We start from the raw sequence: 17,571 nt of genomic DNA, 5'->3' as shown, positions 1-17,571 counted from the left end.
AGTATGGTTTTAATTTTATACATAATGAAAGTAAGTGAATTGTTTTATGGATTTTCAGTATGTTTTCATTCAGAGAATTACTACAAGCAGTGATTCTCTCTATTCGTTGGGAGGAGATCGTAATGTGGAGTAAAGTGTATTGATCATGGGTGTGTTTAGAAAGTAAACTTGAGAAGAGATTTTTGCACATGGAACAGTAAATGTTAATTTTATTTCTCGCAGTTGTGGAGAAAACTCCAGCACCTGCCATTACATTACCAAGAAAGGGTAAGGCTCTCGTACTGCTCAACATATTCTTCGTTGATACAATGTTGTAGATTTATGTGTGTGCATGTTGTTGATGGGTGTACGTGTTAACATGTTACAAGGTATTGTTATTGACGTGAATTATGTTGGTTATTTCAGAAGCTCCCTGCTTTTGTCTAAATGTGTATTGATTTTTAGACTTTTGTCTTTGCTATATAAGTGTTTCGTGAGTGTCACCTTTTGTTTTTGTGCAAGTTGTCTAATTTGGTAACCTCAAAGAAACTTTCGGCTGCTTCTTCCAATGCATACTATTCCTGTTTAGTGTTCAATCCCTGCAATTTCTTCGTATATAATAGAGTGTTGTTTTGTTTTGTTTTGTCAATATGGAACATTATTTTCCATGTGTCTTTCTTTGTAGGATTCGATATAGTGTGGATTGAAGTGAATGGCATAACAGGTGTTTGTAGTTGTTCTCATCGTTCCTGTCATGTATTGTCTTCAATTATCAATATCTTCTTGTGAACCCGTTTTCAGATAGTTGTGATGAAATAGCTTGTTTTTTGTTTTCTGTGTTTTCAGATGTTTCTATATTCTGAACTGTTTTTGTGGATAAGTGCATGACGTACATGTATTGTATAATTGTCACTTTGCGTCATTGAAAAAGATTTGAAATGGTATTGTTGATTTATGTGTTGGCGGTGTATTATTGGATAGGTGATAAGTTATTGTAATGTTCTCCAGGTGATTGTGGCGGAACAGAATCTGATATCATCTTCATTTTGGACTCATCAACTAGTGTCCAAGCAGAAAACTTCCAGAAAATGCTAAATTTCATTGTTGATTTCGTGTCTGCTGCTTCCATTGACAATGGCAATGTTCGAATCGGTGCAGTCCTTTACAGTTCAGACGTGAAAATCCAATTCCATTTGAATGCTTTCCAAACAAAGCAAGAAGTAATCGATGCAGTTCTCCAAATTCCATATGTTTACGGCAGTACAAACACTTACGGCGGGCTTAACACCATGCGGACAATAATGTTCACGACAGAGAAAGGTGACAGGCTATCCGTTCCCAATATTGCCATACTGCTCACCGACGGCGTATCGAACGTCAACGCTTACGACACTATTCCAGAAGCAGTGAAAGCCAGAGAGGATGGCATCCACATATATGCTATTGGTATTGGTCTAAGTGACACTACAGAATTGAGCCAGATTTCCTCGTTGCCCGTTGACGAAAACATGTTTATTGTGACCGACTTCAACGAACTGTCGAATCTGAAAGAAAGAATATTTGAGCAATATTGCCCAGGTATAGCAATTAGCATGTGATTACAAAGCGAAGTTGTATTGTAAAGCATTACTAATCAATGATATAATCTCAACTATTCTACAAAGATATATTTAACAACATCTCCTATTGTGTTACTTTTACGTTTGAACTTTAGTTAACCTTTTGTGCAAGTATTTACAATTGACGTTGCTAACAGTGCTAACAATCTCGTGTAATATGAATTGTTTTTCACAACATACTCTTCGTTGCCTTATGATGTCTATTTTCCTTTCCAACGACTGACTCCCATCATTGAAAGATTGTAGATTTAATATTGCCGTGTTAACTGAAAGTAATTATGAATAAGTTATTAACATGTTTTATAAATAGTGATAACCGACTAGGAACTTTCCTTCAGAATCTCTCTTACTAATGTACCTATATGTCATTAGATAACTGACGTTTCTTTGTGTCTTTATCAAAATAATCCTGTTAACGTACTAATGCTGTTGGCATTTGCTTCTCCGTTCCTCAATATTCTTATTCCTTTCACATGTGATATTCAATCTGTTATTACTACATCTAAATCATATTGCCCTTCCTTCTCCCTAATATATATTAACTACACTTTATATAATTATATTGGTCTTTGCTAACGTTTTTAATCGTGTTGTTGAATATAACATTGATTAATGGATGAAAGCTTCTAGGACGTCAAAATGTTATAGAAAATCTTTTTGCAATGGTCTACAATAATATGTTTACTAATTGTAAGTGTTTAAGTGGATATGTATCAGCTCCAACCTTTATTTATATACTTTGAAACGACGTTGGTTAAACTTAACGACTGAAATCTTACCAATTTCTACTCATCTAACATGTATTATTCGTTGTATAGTTTTGAAAAGCATCTAACATTTTAATCATATAATTTGAGATCATGAATATTGCACTGAGTTTTACAAGAACCTATTCTACGTGATAGTTACAGATGTGTATTTCGTACATATTTTCAGGATTTGTGAAAAGCTTAATTCAATCTGACAACACGTGTAGTCCGAGAAAGTGTGGCATAGTGCATTATTTCATATACAGGCAATTACTTGTATACCTATTGTGTAATATATTTGTGTTTTATTTGCATTTGTGCATGAATACAAACATACATAAATATATGTGTATATACATATGTATGTGTGTGTATAGCTAGATATATATGTATATATATATGTAAATATTTATATATTGCAGTAGATATATATATATATATATATATATATATATATATATATATATATTTATTTGTGTGTGTGTGTGTGTATAGATATATATATATATTTCTTTATATATATGCTTTTACGTACATGTGTATATATCTTGTCAGAGTATTGACGTATTGATATATAGATATATGAACGTTTGTATATGCATACATATTTTTGCCATATACTGAAGTGCATTTTTTACATGTATATACATCCTGATAAATACTTTTCTATTCACATGTAAATGTGGGTTGATACATTGTCAGATAGATAAACTAATGTACATGTGTGTGCTTCTATATTTCGAGTGTGAGAAAGCATTACAATTGTATTCAAATAGATATGTATGGGAGTATTACTAAGTTCTGTGATTATCTTTCTTTGGAAGGAGGGCAACCAGAACCTACTAGACAGACACCTGTATTTGAGGTGACGAGAAAGAGAGGTGAGACATTAATGAAACCTTTATTCCATTTAAGTAAATGTATATGCTGACATCCATCTTATTCTTTTCACACTTGTGATCAATGTTTAGCAAAGATTTTAATAGCCAATCTATAACCAGTATGGTTTTAATTTTATACATAATGAAAGTAAGTGAATTGTTTTATGGATTTTCAGTATGTTTTCATTCAGAGAATTACTACAAGCAGTGATTCTCTCTATTCGTTGGGAGGAGATCGTAATGTGGAGTAAAGTGTATTGATCATGGGTGTGTTTAGAAAGTAAACTTGAGAAGAGATTTTTGCACATGGAACAGTAAATGTTAATTTTATTTCTCGCAGTTGTGGAGAAAACTCCAGCACCTGCCATTACATTACCAAGAAAGGGTAAGGCTCTCGTACTGCTCAACATATTCTTCGTTGATACAATGTTGTAGATTTATGTGTGTGCATGTTGTTGATGGGTGTACGTGTTAACATGTTACAAGGTATTGTTATTGACGTGAATTATGTTGGTTATTTCAGAAGCTCCCTGCTTTTGTTTAAATGTGTATTGATTTTTAGACTTTTGTCTTTGCTATATAAGTGTTTCGTGAGTGTCACCTTTTGTTTTTGTGCAAGTTGTCTAATTTGGTAACCTCAAAGAAACTTTCGGCTGCTTCTTCCAATGCATACTATTCCTGTTTAGTGTTCAATCCCTGCAATTTCTTCGTATATAATAGAGTGTTGTTTTGTTTTGTTTTGTCAATATGGAACATTATTTTCCATGTGTCTTTCTTTGTAGGATTCGATATAGTGTGGATTGAAGTGAATGGCATAACAGGTGTTTGTAGTTGTTCTCATCGTTCCTGTCATGTATTGTCTTCAATTATCAATATCTTCTTGTGAACCCGTTTTCAGATAGTTGTGATGAAATAGCTTGTTTTTTGTTTTCTGTGTTTTCAGATGTTTCTATATTCTGAACTGTTTTTGTGGATAAGTGCATGACGTACATGTATTGTATAATTGTCACTTTGCGTCATTGAAAAAGATTTGAAATGGTATTGTTGATTTATGTGTTGGCGGTGTATTATTGGATAGGTGATAAGTTATTGTAATGTTCTCCAGGTGATTGTGGCGGAACAGAATCTGATATCATCTTCATTTTGGACTCATCAACTAGTGTCCAAGCAGAAAACTTCCAGAAAATGCTAAATTTCATTGTTGATTTCGTGTCTGCTGCTTCCATTGACAATGGCAATGTTCGAATCGGTGCAGTCCTTTACAGTTCAGACGTGAAAATCCAATTCCATTTGAATGCTTTCCAAACAAAGCAAGAAGTAATCGATGCAGTTCTCCAAATTCCATATGTTTACGGCAGTACAAACACTTACGGCGGGCTTAACACCATGCGGACAATAATGTTCACGACAGAGAAAGGTGACAGGCTATCCGTTCCCAATATTGCCATACTGCTCACCGACGGCGTATCGAACGTCAACGCTTACGACACTATTCCAGAAGCAGTGAAAGCCAGAGAGGATGGCATCCACATATATGCTATTGGTATTGGTCTAAGTGACACTACAGAATTGAGCCAGATTTCCTCGTTGCCCGTTGACGAAAACATGTTTATTGTGACCGACTTCAACGAACTGTCGAATCTGAAAGAAAGAATATTTGAGCAATATTGCCCAGGTATAGCAATTAGCATGTGATTACAAAGCGAAGTTGTATTGTAAAGCATTACTAATCAATGATATAATCTCAACTATTCTACAAAGATATATTTAACAACATCTCCTATTGTGTTACTTTTACGTTTGAACTTTAGTTAACCTTTTGTGCAAGTATTTACAATTGACGTTGCTAACAGTGCTAACAATCTCGTGTAATAGGAATTGTTTTTCACAACATACTCTTCGTTGCCTTATGATGTCTATTTTCCTTTCCAACGACTGACTCCCATCATTGAAAGATTGTAGATTTAATATTGCCGTGTTAAGTGGAAGTAATTATGAATAAGTTATTAACATGTTTTATAAATAGTGATAACTGACTAGGAACTTTCCTTCAGAATCTCTCTTACTAATGTACCTATATGTCATTAGATAACTGACGTTTCTTTGTGTCTTTATCAAAATAATGCTGTTAATGTACTAATGCTGTTGGCATTTGCTTCTCCGTTCCTCAATATTCTTATTCCTTTCACATGTGATATTCAATCTGTTATTACTACATCTAAATCATATTGCCCTTCCTTCTCCCTAATATATATTAACTACACTTTATATAATTATATTGGTCTTTGCTAACGTTTTTAATCGTGTTGTTGAATATAACATTGATTAATGGATGAAAGCTTCTAGGACGTCAAAATGTTATAGAAAATCTTTTTGCAATGGTCTACAATAATATGTTTACTAATTGTAAGTGTTTAAGTGGATATGTATCAGCTCCAACCTTTATTTATATACTTTGAAACGACGTTGGTTAAACTTAACGACTGAAATCTTACCAATTTCTACTCATCTAACATGTATTATTCGTTGTATAGTTTTGAAAAGCATCTAACATTTTAATCATATAATTTGAGATCATGAATATTGCACTGAGTTTTACAAGAACCTATTCTACGTGATAGTTACAGATGTGTATTTCGTACATATTTTCAGGATTTGTGAAAAGCTTAATTCAATCTGACAACACGTGTAGTCCGAGAAAGTGTGGCATAGTGCATTATTTCATATACAGGCAATTACTTGTATACCTATTGTGTAATATATTTGTGTTTTATTTGCATTTGTGCATGAATACAAACATACATGAATATATGTGTGTATATATATATATATATATATATATGTGTGTGTGGGTGTGTGTGTATAGCTAGATATATATGTATATATATATGTAAATATTTATATATTGCAGTCGATATATACATATATATATATATATATATATATTTGTGTGTGTGTTTGTGTGAATAGATATATATATATATTTCTTTATATATATGCTTTTACGTACATGTGTATATATCTTGTCAAAGAATTGACGTATTGATATATAGATATATGAACGTTTGTATATGCATACATATTTTTGCCATATACTGAAGTGCATTTTTTACATGTATATACATCCTGATAAATACTTTTCTATTCACATGTAAATGTGGGTTGATACATTGTCAGATAGATAATCTAATGTACATGTGTGTGCTTCTATATTTCGAGTGTGAGAAAGCATTACAACTGTATTCAAATAAATATGTATGGGAGTATTACTAAGTTCTGTGATTATCTTTCTTTGGAAGGAGGGCAACCAGAACCTTCTAGACAGACACCTGTATTTGAGGTGACGAGAAAGAGAGGTGAGACATTAATGAAACCTTTATTCCATTTAAGTAAATGTATATGCTGACATCCATCTTATTCTTTTCACACTTGTGATCAATGATTAGCAAAGATTTTTATAGCCAATCTATAACCAGTACGGTTTTAATTTTATACATAATGAAAATAAGTGAATTGTTTTATGGATTTTCAGTATGTTTTCATTCAGAGAATTACTACAAGCAGTGATTCTCTCTATTCGTTGGGGGGAGATCGTAATGTGGAGTAAAGTGTATTGATCATGGGTGTGTTTAGAAAGTAAACTTGAGAAGAGATTTTTGCACATGGAACAGTAAATCTTAATTTTATTTCTCGCAGTTGTGGAGAAAACTGCAGCACCTGCCATTACATTACCAAGAAAGGGTAAGGCTCTCGTACTGCTCAACATATTCTTCGTTGATACAATGTTGTAGATTTATGTGTGTGCATGTTGTTGATGGGTGTACATGTTAACATGTTACAAGGTATTGTTATTGACGTGAATTGTGTTGGTTATTTGAGAAGCTCCCTGCTTTTGTCTAAATGTGTATTGATTTTTAGACTTTTGTCTTTGCTATATAAGTGTTTCGTGAGTGTCACTTTTTGTTTTTGTGCAAGTTGTCTAATTTGGTAACGTCAAAGAAACTTTCGGCTGCTTCTTCCAATGGATACTATTCCTGTTTAAGGTTCAATCCCTGCAATTTCTTCGTATATAATAGAGTGTTGTTTTGTTTTGTTTTGTCAATATGGAACATTATTTTCCATGTGTCTTTCTTTGTAGGATTCGATATAGTGTGGATTGAAGTGAATGGCATAACAGGTGTTTGTAGTTGTTCTGATCGTTCCTGTCATGTATTGTCTTCAATTATCAATATCTTCTTGTGAACCCGTTTTCAGATAGTTTTCTGTGTTTTCAGATGTTTCTATATTCTGAACTGTTTTTGTGGATAAGTGCATGACGTACATGTATTGTATAATTGTCACTTTGCGTCATTGAAAAAGATTTGAAATGGTATTGTTGATTTATGTGTTGGCAGTGTATTATTGGATAGGTGATAAGTTATTGTAATGTTCTCCAGGTGATTGTGGCGGAACAGAATCTGACATCATCTTCATTTTGGACTCATCAACTAGTGTCCAAGCAGAAAACTTCCAGAAAATGCTAAATTTCATTGTTGATTTCGTGTCTGCTGCTTCCATTGACAATAGCAATGTTCGAATCGGTGCAGTCCTTTACAGTTCAGACGTGAAAATCCAATTCCATTTGAATGCTTTCCAAACAAAGCAAGAAGTAATCGATGCAGTTCTCCAAATTCCATATGTTTACGGCAGTACAAACACTTACGGCGGGCTTAACACCATGCGGACAGTAATGTTCACGACAGAGAAAGGTGACAGGCCATCCGTTCCCAATATTGCCATACTGCTCACCGACGGCGTATCGAACGTCAATGCTTACGACACTATTCCAGAAGCAGTGAAAGCCAGAGAGGATGGCATCCACATATATGCTATTGGTATTGGTCTAAGTGACACCACAGAATTGAGCCAGATTTCCTCGTTGCCCGTTGACGAAAACATGTTTATTGTGACCGACTTCAACGAACTATCGAATCTTAAAGAAAGAATATTTGAGCAATATTGCCCAGGTATAGCAATTAGCATGTGATTACAAAGCGAAGTTGTATTGTAAAGCATTACTAATCAATGATATAATCTCAACTATTCTACAAAGATATATTTAACAACATCTCCTATTGTGTTACTTTTACGTTTGAACTTTAGTTAACCTTTTGTGCAAGTATTTACAATTGACGTTGCTAACAGTGCTAACAATCTCGTGTAATATGAATTGTTTTTCACAACATACTCTTCGTTGCCTTATGATGTCTATTTTCCTTTCCAACGACTGACTCCCATCATTGAAAGATTGTAGATTTAGTATTGCCGTGTTAACTGGAAGTAATTATGAATAAGTTATTAACATGTTTTATAAATAGTGATAACTGACTAGGAACTTTCCTTCAGAATCTCTCTTACTAATGTACCTATATGTCATTAGATAACTGACGTTTCTTTGTGTCTTTATCAAAATAATCCTGTTAACGTACTAATGCTGTTGGCATTTGCTTCTCCGTTCCTCAATATTCTTATTCCTTTCACATGTGATATTCAATCTGTTATTACTACATCTAAATCATATTGCCCTTCCTTCTCCCTAATATATATTAACTACACTTTATATAATTATATTGGTCTTTGCTAATGTTTTTAATCGTGTTGTTGAATATAACATTGATTAATGGATGAAAGCTTCTAGGACGTCAAAATGTTATAGAAAATCTTTTTGCAATGGTCTACAATAATATATTTACTAATTGTAAGTGTTTAAGTGGATATGTATCAGCTCCAACCTTTATTTATATACTTTGAAACGACGTTGGTTAAACTTAACGACTGAAATCTTACCAATTTCTACTCATCTAACATGTATTATTCCTTGTATAGTTTTGAAAAGCATCTAACATTTTAATCATATAATTTGTGATCATGAATATTGCACTGAGTTTTACAAGAACCTATTCTACGTGATAGTTACAGATGTGTATTTCATACATATTTTCAGGATTTGTGAAAAGCTTAATTCAATCTGACAACACCTGTAGTCTGAGAAAGTGTGGCATAGTGCATTATTTCATATAGAGGCAATTACTTGTATACCTATTGTGTAATATATGTGTGTTTTCTTTGCATTTGTGCATGAATACAAACATACATGAATATATGTGTGTATATATATATATATATATATGTATATATATATGTGTGTGTGGGTGTGTGTGTATAGCTAGAAATATATGTATATATATATGTAAATATTTATATATTGCAGTCGATATATACATATATATATATATATATATTTGTGTGTGTGTTTGTGTGAATAGATATATATATATATATTTCTTTATATATATGCTTTTACGTACATGTGTATATATCTTGTCAAAGAATTGACGTATTGATATATAGATATATGAACGTTTGTATATGCATACATATTTTTGCCATATACTGAAGTGCATTTTTTACAGGTATATACATCCTGATAAATACTTTTCTATTCACATGTAAATGTGGGTTGATACATTGTCAGATAGATAATCTAATGTACATGTGTGTGCTTCTATATTTGGAGTGTGAGAAAGCATTACAACTGTCTTCAAATAAATATGTATGGGAGTATTACTAAGTTCTGTGATTATCTTTCTTTGGAAGGAGGGCAACCAGAACCTACTAGACAGACACCTGTATTTGAGGTGACGAGAAAGAGAGGTGAGACATTAATGAAACCTTTATTCCATTTAAGTAAATGTATATGCTGACATCCATCTTATTCTTTTCACACTTGTGATCAATGATTAGCAAAGATTTTTATAGCCAATCTATAACCAGTACGGTTTTAATTTTATACATAATGAAAATAAGTGAATTGTTTTATGGATTTTCAGTATGTTTTCATTCAGAGAATTACTACAAGCAGTGATTCTCTCTATTCGTTGGGGGGAGATCGTAATGTGGAGTAAAGTGTATTGATCATGGGTGTGTTTAGAAAGTAAACTTGAGAAGAGATTTTTGCACATGGAACAGTAAATGTTAATTTTATTTCTCGCAGTTGTGGAGAAAACTCCAGCACCTGCCATTACATTACCAAGAAAGGGTAAGGCTCTCGTACTGCTCAACATATTCTTCGTTGATACAATGTTGTAGATTTATGTGTGTGCATGTTGTTGATGGGTGTACATGTTAACATGTTACAAGGTATTGTTATTGACGTGAATTGTGTTGGTTATTTGAGAAGCTCCCTGCTTTTGTCTAAATGTGTATTGATTTTTAGACTTTTGTCTTTGCTATATAAGTGTTTCGTGAGTGTCACTTTTTGTTTTTGTGCAAGTTGTCTAATTTGGCAACCTCAAAGGAACTTTCGGCTGCTTCTTCCAATGGATACTATTCCTGTTTAGTGTTCAATCCCTGCAATTTCTTCGTATATAATAGAGTGTTGTTTTGTTTTGTTTTGTCAATATGGAACATTATTTTCCATGTGTCTTTCTTTGTAGGATTCGATATAGTGTGGATTGAAGTGAATGGCATAACAGGTGTTTGTAGTTGTTCTCATCGTTCCTGTCATGTATTGTCTTCAATTATCAATATATTCTTGTGAACCCGTTTTCAGATAGTTGTGATGAAATAGCTTGTTTTTTGTTTTCTGTGTTTTCAGATGTTTCTATATTCTGAACTGTTTTTGTGGATAAGTGCATGACGTACATGTATTGTATAATTGTCACTTTGCGTCATTGAAAAAGATTTGAAATGGTATTGTTGATTTATGTGTTGGCGGTGTATTATTGGATAGGTGATAAGTTATTGTAATGTTCTCCAGGTGATTGTGGCGGAACAGAATCTGACATCATCTTCATTTTGGACTCATCAACTAGTGTCCAAGCAGAAAACTTCCAGAAAATGCTAAATTTCATTGTTGATTTCGTGTCTGCTGCTTCCATTGACAATGGCAATGTTCGAATCGGTGCAGTCCTTTACAGTTCAGACGTGAAAATCCAATTCCATTTGAATGCTTTCCAAACAAAGCAAGAAGTAATCGATGCAGTTCTCCAAATTCCATATGTTTACGGCAGTACAAACACTTACGGCGGGCTTAACACCATGCGGACAATAATGTTCATGACAGAGAAAGGTGACAGGCCATCCGTTCCCAATATTGCCATACTGCTCACCGACGGCGTATCGAACGTCAATGCTTACGACACTATTCCAGAAGCAGTGAAAGCCAGAGAGGATGGCATCCACATATATGCTATTGGTATTGGTCTAAGTGACACTACAGAATTGAGCCAGATTTCCTCGTTGCCCGTTGACGAAAACATGTTTATTGTGACCGACTTCAACGAACTGTCGAATCTGAAAGAAAGAATATTTGAGCAATATTGCCCAGGTATAGCAATTAGCATGTGATTACAAAGCGAAGTTGTATTGTAAAGCATTACTAATCAATGATATAATCTCAACTATTCTACAAAGATATATTTAACAACATCTCCTATTGTGTTACTTTTACGTTTGAACTTTAGTTAACCTTTTGTGCAAGTATTTACAATTGACGTTGCTAACAGTGCTAACAATCTCGTGTAATATGAATTGTTTTTCACAACATACTCTTCGTTGCCTTATGATGTCTATTTTCGTTTCCAACGACTGACTCCCATCGTTGAAAGATTGTAGATTTAATATTGCCGTGTTAACTGGAAGTAATTATGAATAAGTTATTAACATGTTTTATAAATAGTGATAACCGACTAGGAACTTTCCTTCAGAATCTCTCTTACTAATGTACCTATATGTCATTAGATAACTGACGTTTCTTTGTGTCTTTATCAAAATAATCCTGTTAACGTACTAATGCTGTTGGCATTTGCTTCTCCGTTCCTCAATATTCTTATTCCTTTCACATGTGATATTCAATCTGTTATTACTACATCTAAATCATATTGCCCTTCCTTCTCCCTAATATATATTAACTACACTTTATATAATTATATTGGTCTTTGCTAATGTTTTTAATCGTGTTGTTGAATATAACATTGATTAATGGATGAAAGCTTCTAGGACGTCAAAATGTTATAGAAAATCTTTTTGCAATGGTCTACAATAATATATTTACTAATTGTAAGTGTTTAAGTGGATATGTATCAGCTCCAACCTTTATTTATATACTTTGAAACGACGTTGGTTAAACTTAACGACTGAAATCTTACCAATTTCTACTCATCTAACATGTATTATTCCTTGTATAGTTTTGAAAAGCATCTAACATTTTAATCATATAATTTGAGATCATGAATATTGCACTGAGTTTTACAAGAACCTATTCTACGTGATAGTTACAGATGTGTATTTCATACATATTTTCAGGATTTGTGAAAAGCTTAATTCAATCTGACAACACCTGTAGTCTGAGAAAGTGTGGCATAGTGCATTATTTCATATAGAGGCAATTACTTGTATACCTATTGTGTAATATATGTGTGTTTTCTTTGCATTTGTGCATGAATACAAACATACATGAATATATGTGTGTATATATATATATATATATATGTATATATATATGTGTGTGTGGGTGTGTGTGTATAGCTAGAAATATATGTATATATATATGTAAATATTTATATATTGCAGTCGATATATACATATATATATATATATATATTTGTGTGTGTGTTTGTGTGAATAGATATATATATATATATTTCTTTATATATATGCTTTTACGTACATGTGTATATATCTTGTCAAAGAATTGACGTATTGATATATAGATATATGAACGTTTGTATATGCATACATATTTTTGCCATATACTGAAGTGCATTTTTTACATGTATATACATCCTGATAAATACCTTTCTATTCACATGTAAATGTGGGTTGATACATTGTCAGATAGATAATCTAATGTACATGTGTGTGCTTCTATATTTCGAGTGTGAGAAAGCATTACAACTGTATTCAAATAAATATGTATGGGAGTATTACTAAGTTCTGTGATTATCTTTCTTTGGAAGGAGGGCAACCAGAACCTACTAGACAGATACCTGTATTTGAGGTGACGAGAAAGAGAGGTGAGACATTAATGAAACCTTTATTCCATTTAAGTAAATGTATATGCTGACATCCATCTTATTCTTTTCACACTTGTGATCAATGTTTAGCAAAGATTTTAATAGCCAATCTATAACCAGTACGGTTTTAATTTTATACATAATGAAAATAAGTGAATTGTTTTATGGATTTTCAGTATGTTTTCATTCAGAGAATTACTACAAGCAGTGATTCTCTCTATTCGTTGGGGGGAGATCGTAATGTGGAGTGAAGTGTATTGATCATGGGTGTGTTTAGAAAGTAAACTTGAGAAGAGATTTTTGCACATGGAACAGTAAATGTTAATTTTATTTCTCGAAGTTGTGGAGAAAACTCCAGCACCTGCCATTACATTACCAAGAAAGGGTAAGGCTCTCGTACTGCTCAACATATTCTTCGTTGATACAATGTTGTAGATTTATGTGTGTGCATGTTGTTGATGGGTGTACGTGTTAACATGTTACAAGGTATTGTTATTGACGTGAATTATGTTGGTTATTTGAGAAGCTCCCTGCTTTTGTCTAAATGTGTATTGATTTTTAGACTTTTGTCTTTGCTATATAAGTGTTTCGTGAGTGTCACCTTTTGTTTTTGTGCAAGTTGTCTAATTTGGTAACCTCAAAGAAACTTTCGGCTGCTTCTTCCAATGCATACTATTCCTGTTTAGTGTTCAATCCCTGCAATTTCTTCGTATATAATAGAGTGTTGTTTTGTTTTGTTTTGTCAATATGGAACATTATTTTCCATGTGTCTTTCTTTGTAGGATTCGATATAGTGTGGATTGAAGTGAATGGCATAACAGGTGTTTGTAGTTGTTCTCATCGTTCCTGTCATGTATTGTCTTCAATTATCAATATCTTCTTGTGAACCCGTTTTCAGATAGTTGTGATGAAATAGCTTGTTTTTTGTTTTCTGTGTTTTCAGATGTTTCTATATTCTGAACTGTTTTTGTGGATAAGTGCATGACGTACATGTATTGTATAATTGTCACTTTGCGTCATTGAAAAAGATTTGAAATGGTATTGTTGATTTATGTGTTGGCGGTGTATTATTGGATAGGTGATAAGTTATTGTAATGTTCTCCAGGTGATTGTGGCGGAACAGAATCTGACATCATCTTCATTTTGGACTCATCAACTAGTGTCCAAGCAGAAAACTTCCAGAAAATGCTAAATTTCATTGTTGATTTCGTGTCTGCTGCTTCCATTGACAATGGCAATGTTCGAATCGGTGCAGTCCTTTACAGTTCAGACGTGAAAATCCAATTCCATTTGAATGCTTTCCAAACAAAGCAAGAAGTAATCGATGCAGTTCTCCAAATTCCATATGTTTACGGCAGTACAAACACTTACGGCGGGCTTAACACCATGCGGACAATAATGTTCATGACAGAGAAAGGTGACAGGCCATCCGTTCCCAATATTGCCATACTGCTCACCGACGGCGTATCGAACGTCAATGCTTACGACACTATTCCAGAAGCAGTGAAAGCCAGAGAGGATGGCATCCACATATATGCTATTGGTATTGGTCTAAGTGACACTACAGAATTGAGCCAGATTTCCTCGTTGCCCGTTGACGAAAACATGTTTATTGTGACCGACTTCAACGAACTGTCGAATCTGAAAGAAAGAATATTTGAGCAATATTGCCCAGGTATAGCAATTAGCATGTGATTACAAAGCGAAGTTGTATTGTAAAGCATTACTAATCAATGATATAATCTCAACTATTCTACAAAGATATATTTAACAACATCTCCTATTGTGTTACTTTTACGTTTGAACTTTAGTTAACCTTTTGTGCAAGTATTTACAATTGACGTTGCTAACAGTGCTAACAATCTCGTGTAATATGAATTGTTTTTCACAACATACTCTTCGTTGCCTTATGATGTCTATTTTCGTTTCCAACGACTGACTCCCATCGTTGAAAGATTGTAGATTTAATATTGCCGTGTTAACTGGAAGTAATTATGAATAAGTTATTAACATGTTTTATAAATAGTGATAACCGACTAGGAACTTTCCTTCAGAATCTCTCTTACTAATGTACCTATATGTCATTAGATAACTGACGTTTCTTTGTGTCTTTATCAAAATAATCCTGTTAACGTACTAATGCTGTTGGCATTTGCTTCTCCGTTCCTCAATATTCTTATTCCTTTCACATGTGATATTCAATCTGTTATTACTACATCTAAATCATATTGCCCTTCCTTCTCCCTAATATATATTAACTACACTTTATATAATTATATTGGTCTTTGCTAATGTTTTTAATCGTGTTGTTGAATATAATGTTGATTAATGGATGAAAGCTTCTAGGACATCAAAATGTCAAACTGTTATAGAAAATCTTTTTGCCATGGTCTACAATAATATATTTACTAATTGTAAGTGTTTAAGTGGATATGTATCAGCTCCAATCTTTATTTATATACTTTGAAATTATTTTCGTTTCTAATGATATCTGCATACAATGCTAACGACGTTGGTTACACTTAACGACTGAAATCTTACCAATTTCTACTCATCTAACATGTATTATTCGTTGTATAGTTTTGAAAAGCATCTAACATTTTAATCATATAATTTGAGATCATGAATATTGCACTGAGTTTTACAAGAACCTATTCTACGTGATAGTTACAGATGTGTATTCCGTACATATTTTCAGGATTTGTGAAAAGCTTAATTCAGTCTGACAACACGTGTAGTCCGAGAAAATGTGGCATAGTGCATTATTTCATATACAGGCAATTACTTGTATACCTATTGTGTAATATATGTGTGTTTTCTTTGCATTTGTGCATGAATACAAACATACATGAATATATGTGTGTATATATATATATATATATATATATATATATATATATATATATATATATATATATATGTGTGTGTGTGGGTGTGTGTGTATAGCTAGATATATATGTATATATATATGTAAATATTTATATATTGCAGTCGATATATACATATATATATATATATATATTTGTGTGTGTGTTTGTGTGAATAGATATATATATATATTTCTTTATATATATGCTTTTACATACATGTGTATATATTTTGTCAAAGAATTGACGTATTGATATATAGATATATGAACGTTTGTATATGCATACATATTTTTGCCATATACTGAAGTGCATTTTTTACATGTATATACATCCTGATAAATACCTTTCTATTCACATGTAAATGTGGGTTGATACATTGTCAGATAGATAATCTAATGTACATGTGTGTGCTTCTATATTTCGAGTGTGAGAAAGCATTACAACTGTATTCAAATAAATATGTATGGGAGTATTACTAAGTTCTGTGATTATCTTTCTTTGGAAGGAGGGCAACCAGAACCTACTAGACAGATACCTGTATTTGAGGTGACGAGAAAGAGAGGTGAGACATTAATGAAACCTTTATTCCATTTAAGTAAATGTATATGCTGACATCCATCTTATTCTTTTCACACTTGTGATCAATGTTTAGCAAAGATTTTAATAGCCAATCTATAACCAGTACGGTTTTAATTTTATACATAATGAAAATAAGTGAATTGTTTTATGGATTTTCAGTATGTTTTCATTCAGAGAATTACTACAAGCAGTGATTCTCTCTATTCGTTGGGGGGAGATCGTAATGTGGAGTAAAGTGTATTGATCATGGGTGTGTTTAGAAAGTAAACTTGAGAAGAGATTTTTGCACATGGAACAGTAAATGTTAATTTTATTTCTCGCAGTTGTGGAGAAAACTCCAGCACCTGCCATTACATTACCAAGAAAGGGTAAGGCTCTCGTACTGCTCAACATATTCTTCGTTGATACAATGTTGCAGATTTATGTGTGTGCATGTTGTTGATGGGTGTACATGTTAACATGTTACAAGGTATTGTTATTGACGTGAATTGTGTTGGTTATTTGAGAAGCTCCCTGCTTTTGTCTAAATGTGTATTGATTTTTAGACTTTTGTCTTTGCTATATAAGTGTTTCGTGAGTGTCACTTTTTGTTTTTGTGCAAGTTGTCTAATTTGGCAACCTCAAAGAAACTTTCGGCTGCTTCTTCCAATGGATACTATTCCTGTTTAGTGTTCAATCCCTGCAATTTCTTCGTATATAATAGAGTGTTGTTTTGTTTTGTTTTGTCAATATGGAACATTATTTTCCATGTGTCTTTCTTTGTAGGATTCGATATAGTGTGGATTGAAGTGAATGGCATAACAGGTGTTTGTAGTTGTTCTCATCGTTCCTGTCATGTA

The 17,571-nt window shown here is 32.9% G+C and overlaps 1 protein-coding gene across 1 annotated transcript in view; it reads left to right on the top strand.

The window, feature by feature from the left end:
• Positions 1–222: 222 nt before the first annotated feature.
• Positions 223–17,571, top strand: part of LOC149129101 (collagen alpha-1(XII) chain-like) — a gene marked incomplete at both ends in the record, with an annotated part of 63,495 nt that continues 46,146 nt past the window's right edge. Inside the window, 16 exons of the mRNA XM_089346789.1 lie at positions 223–267; positions 988–1,557; positions 3,172–3,228; positions 3,569–3,613; positions 4,334–4,903; positions 6,528–6,584; positions 6,925–6,969; positions 7,665–8,234; positions 9,865–9,921; positions 10,262–10,306; positions 11,027–11,596; positions 13,227–13,283; positions 13,624–13,668; positions 14,389–14,958; positions 16,659–16,715; positions 17,056–17,100. Of these exons, the coding sequence (XP_089202915.1) occupies positions 223–267; positions 988–1,557; positions 3,172–3,228; positions 3,569–3,613; positions 4,334–4,903; positions 6,528–6,584; positions 6,925–6,969; positions 7,665–8,234; positions 9,865–9,921; positions 10,262–10,306; positions 11,027–11,596; positions 13,227–13,283; positions 13,624–13,668; positions 14,389–14,958; positions 16,659–16,715; positions 17,056–17,100 (3,405 nt within the window). The remainder of the gene's footprint in view (positions 268–987; positions 1,558–3,171; positions 3,229–3,568; positions 3,614–4,333; positions 4,904–6,527; positions 6,585–6,924; positions 6,970–7,664; positions 8,235–9,864; positions 9,922–10,261; positions 10,307–11,026; positions 11,597–13,226; positions 13,284–13,623; positions 13,669–14,388; positions 14,959–16,658; positions 16,716–17,055; positions 17,101–17,571) is intronic.

This window comes from Octopus bimaculoides, unplaced genomic scaffold (genome assembly GCF_046866305.1).
Source record: "Octopus bimaculoides isolate indiv1 unplaced genomic scaffold, ASM4686630v1 contig160, whole genome shotgun sequence".
Classification (NCBI taxonomy): domain Eukaryota; kingdom Metazoa; phylum Mollusca; class Cephalopoda; order Octopoda; family Octopodidae; genus Octopus; species Octopus bimaculoides.
The sequence above is the reverse complement of the archived record's forward strand: the minus strand, read 5'-3'. Positions and strand labels throughout refer to the sequence as shown.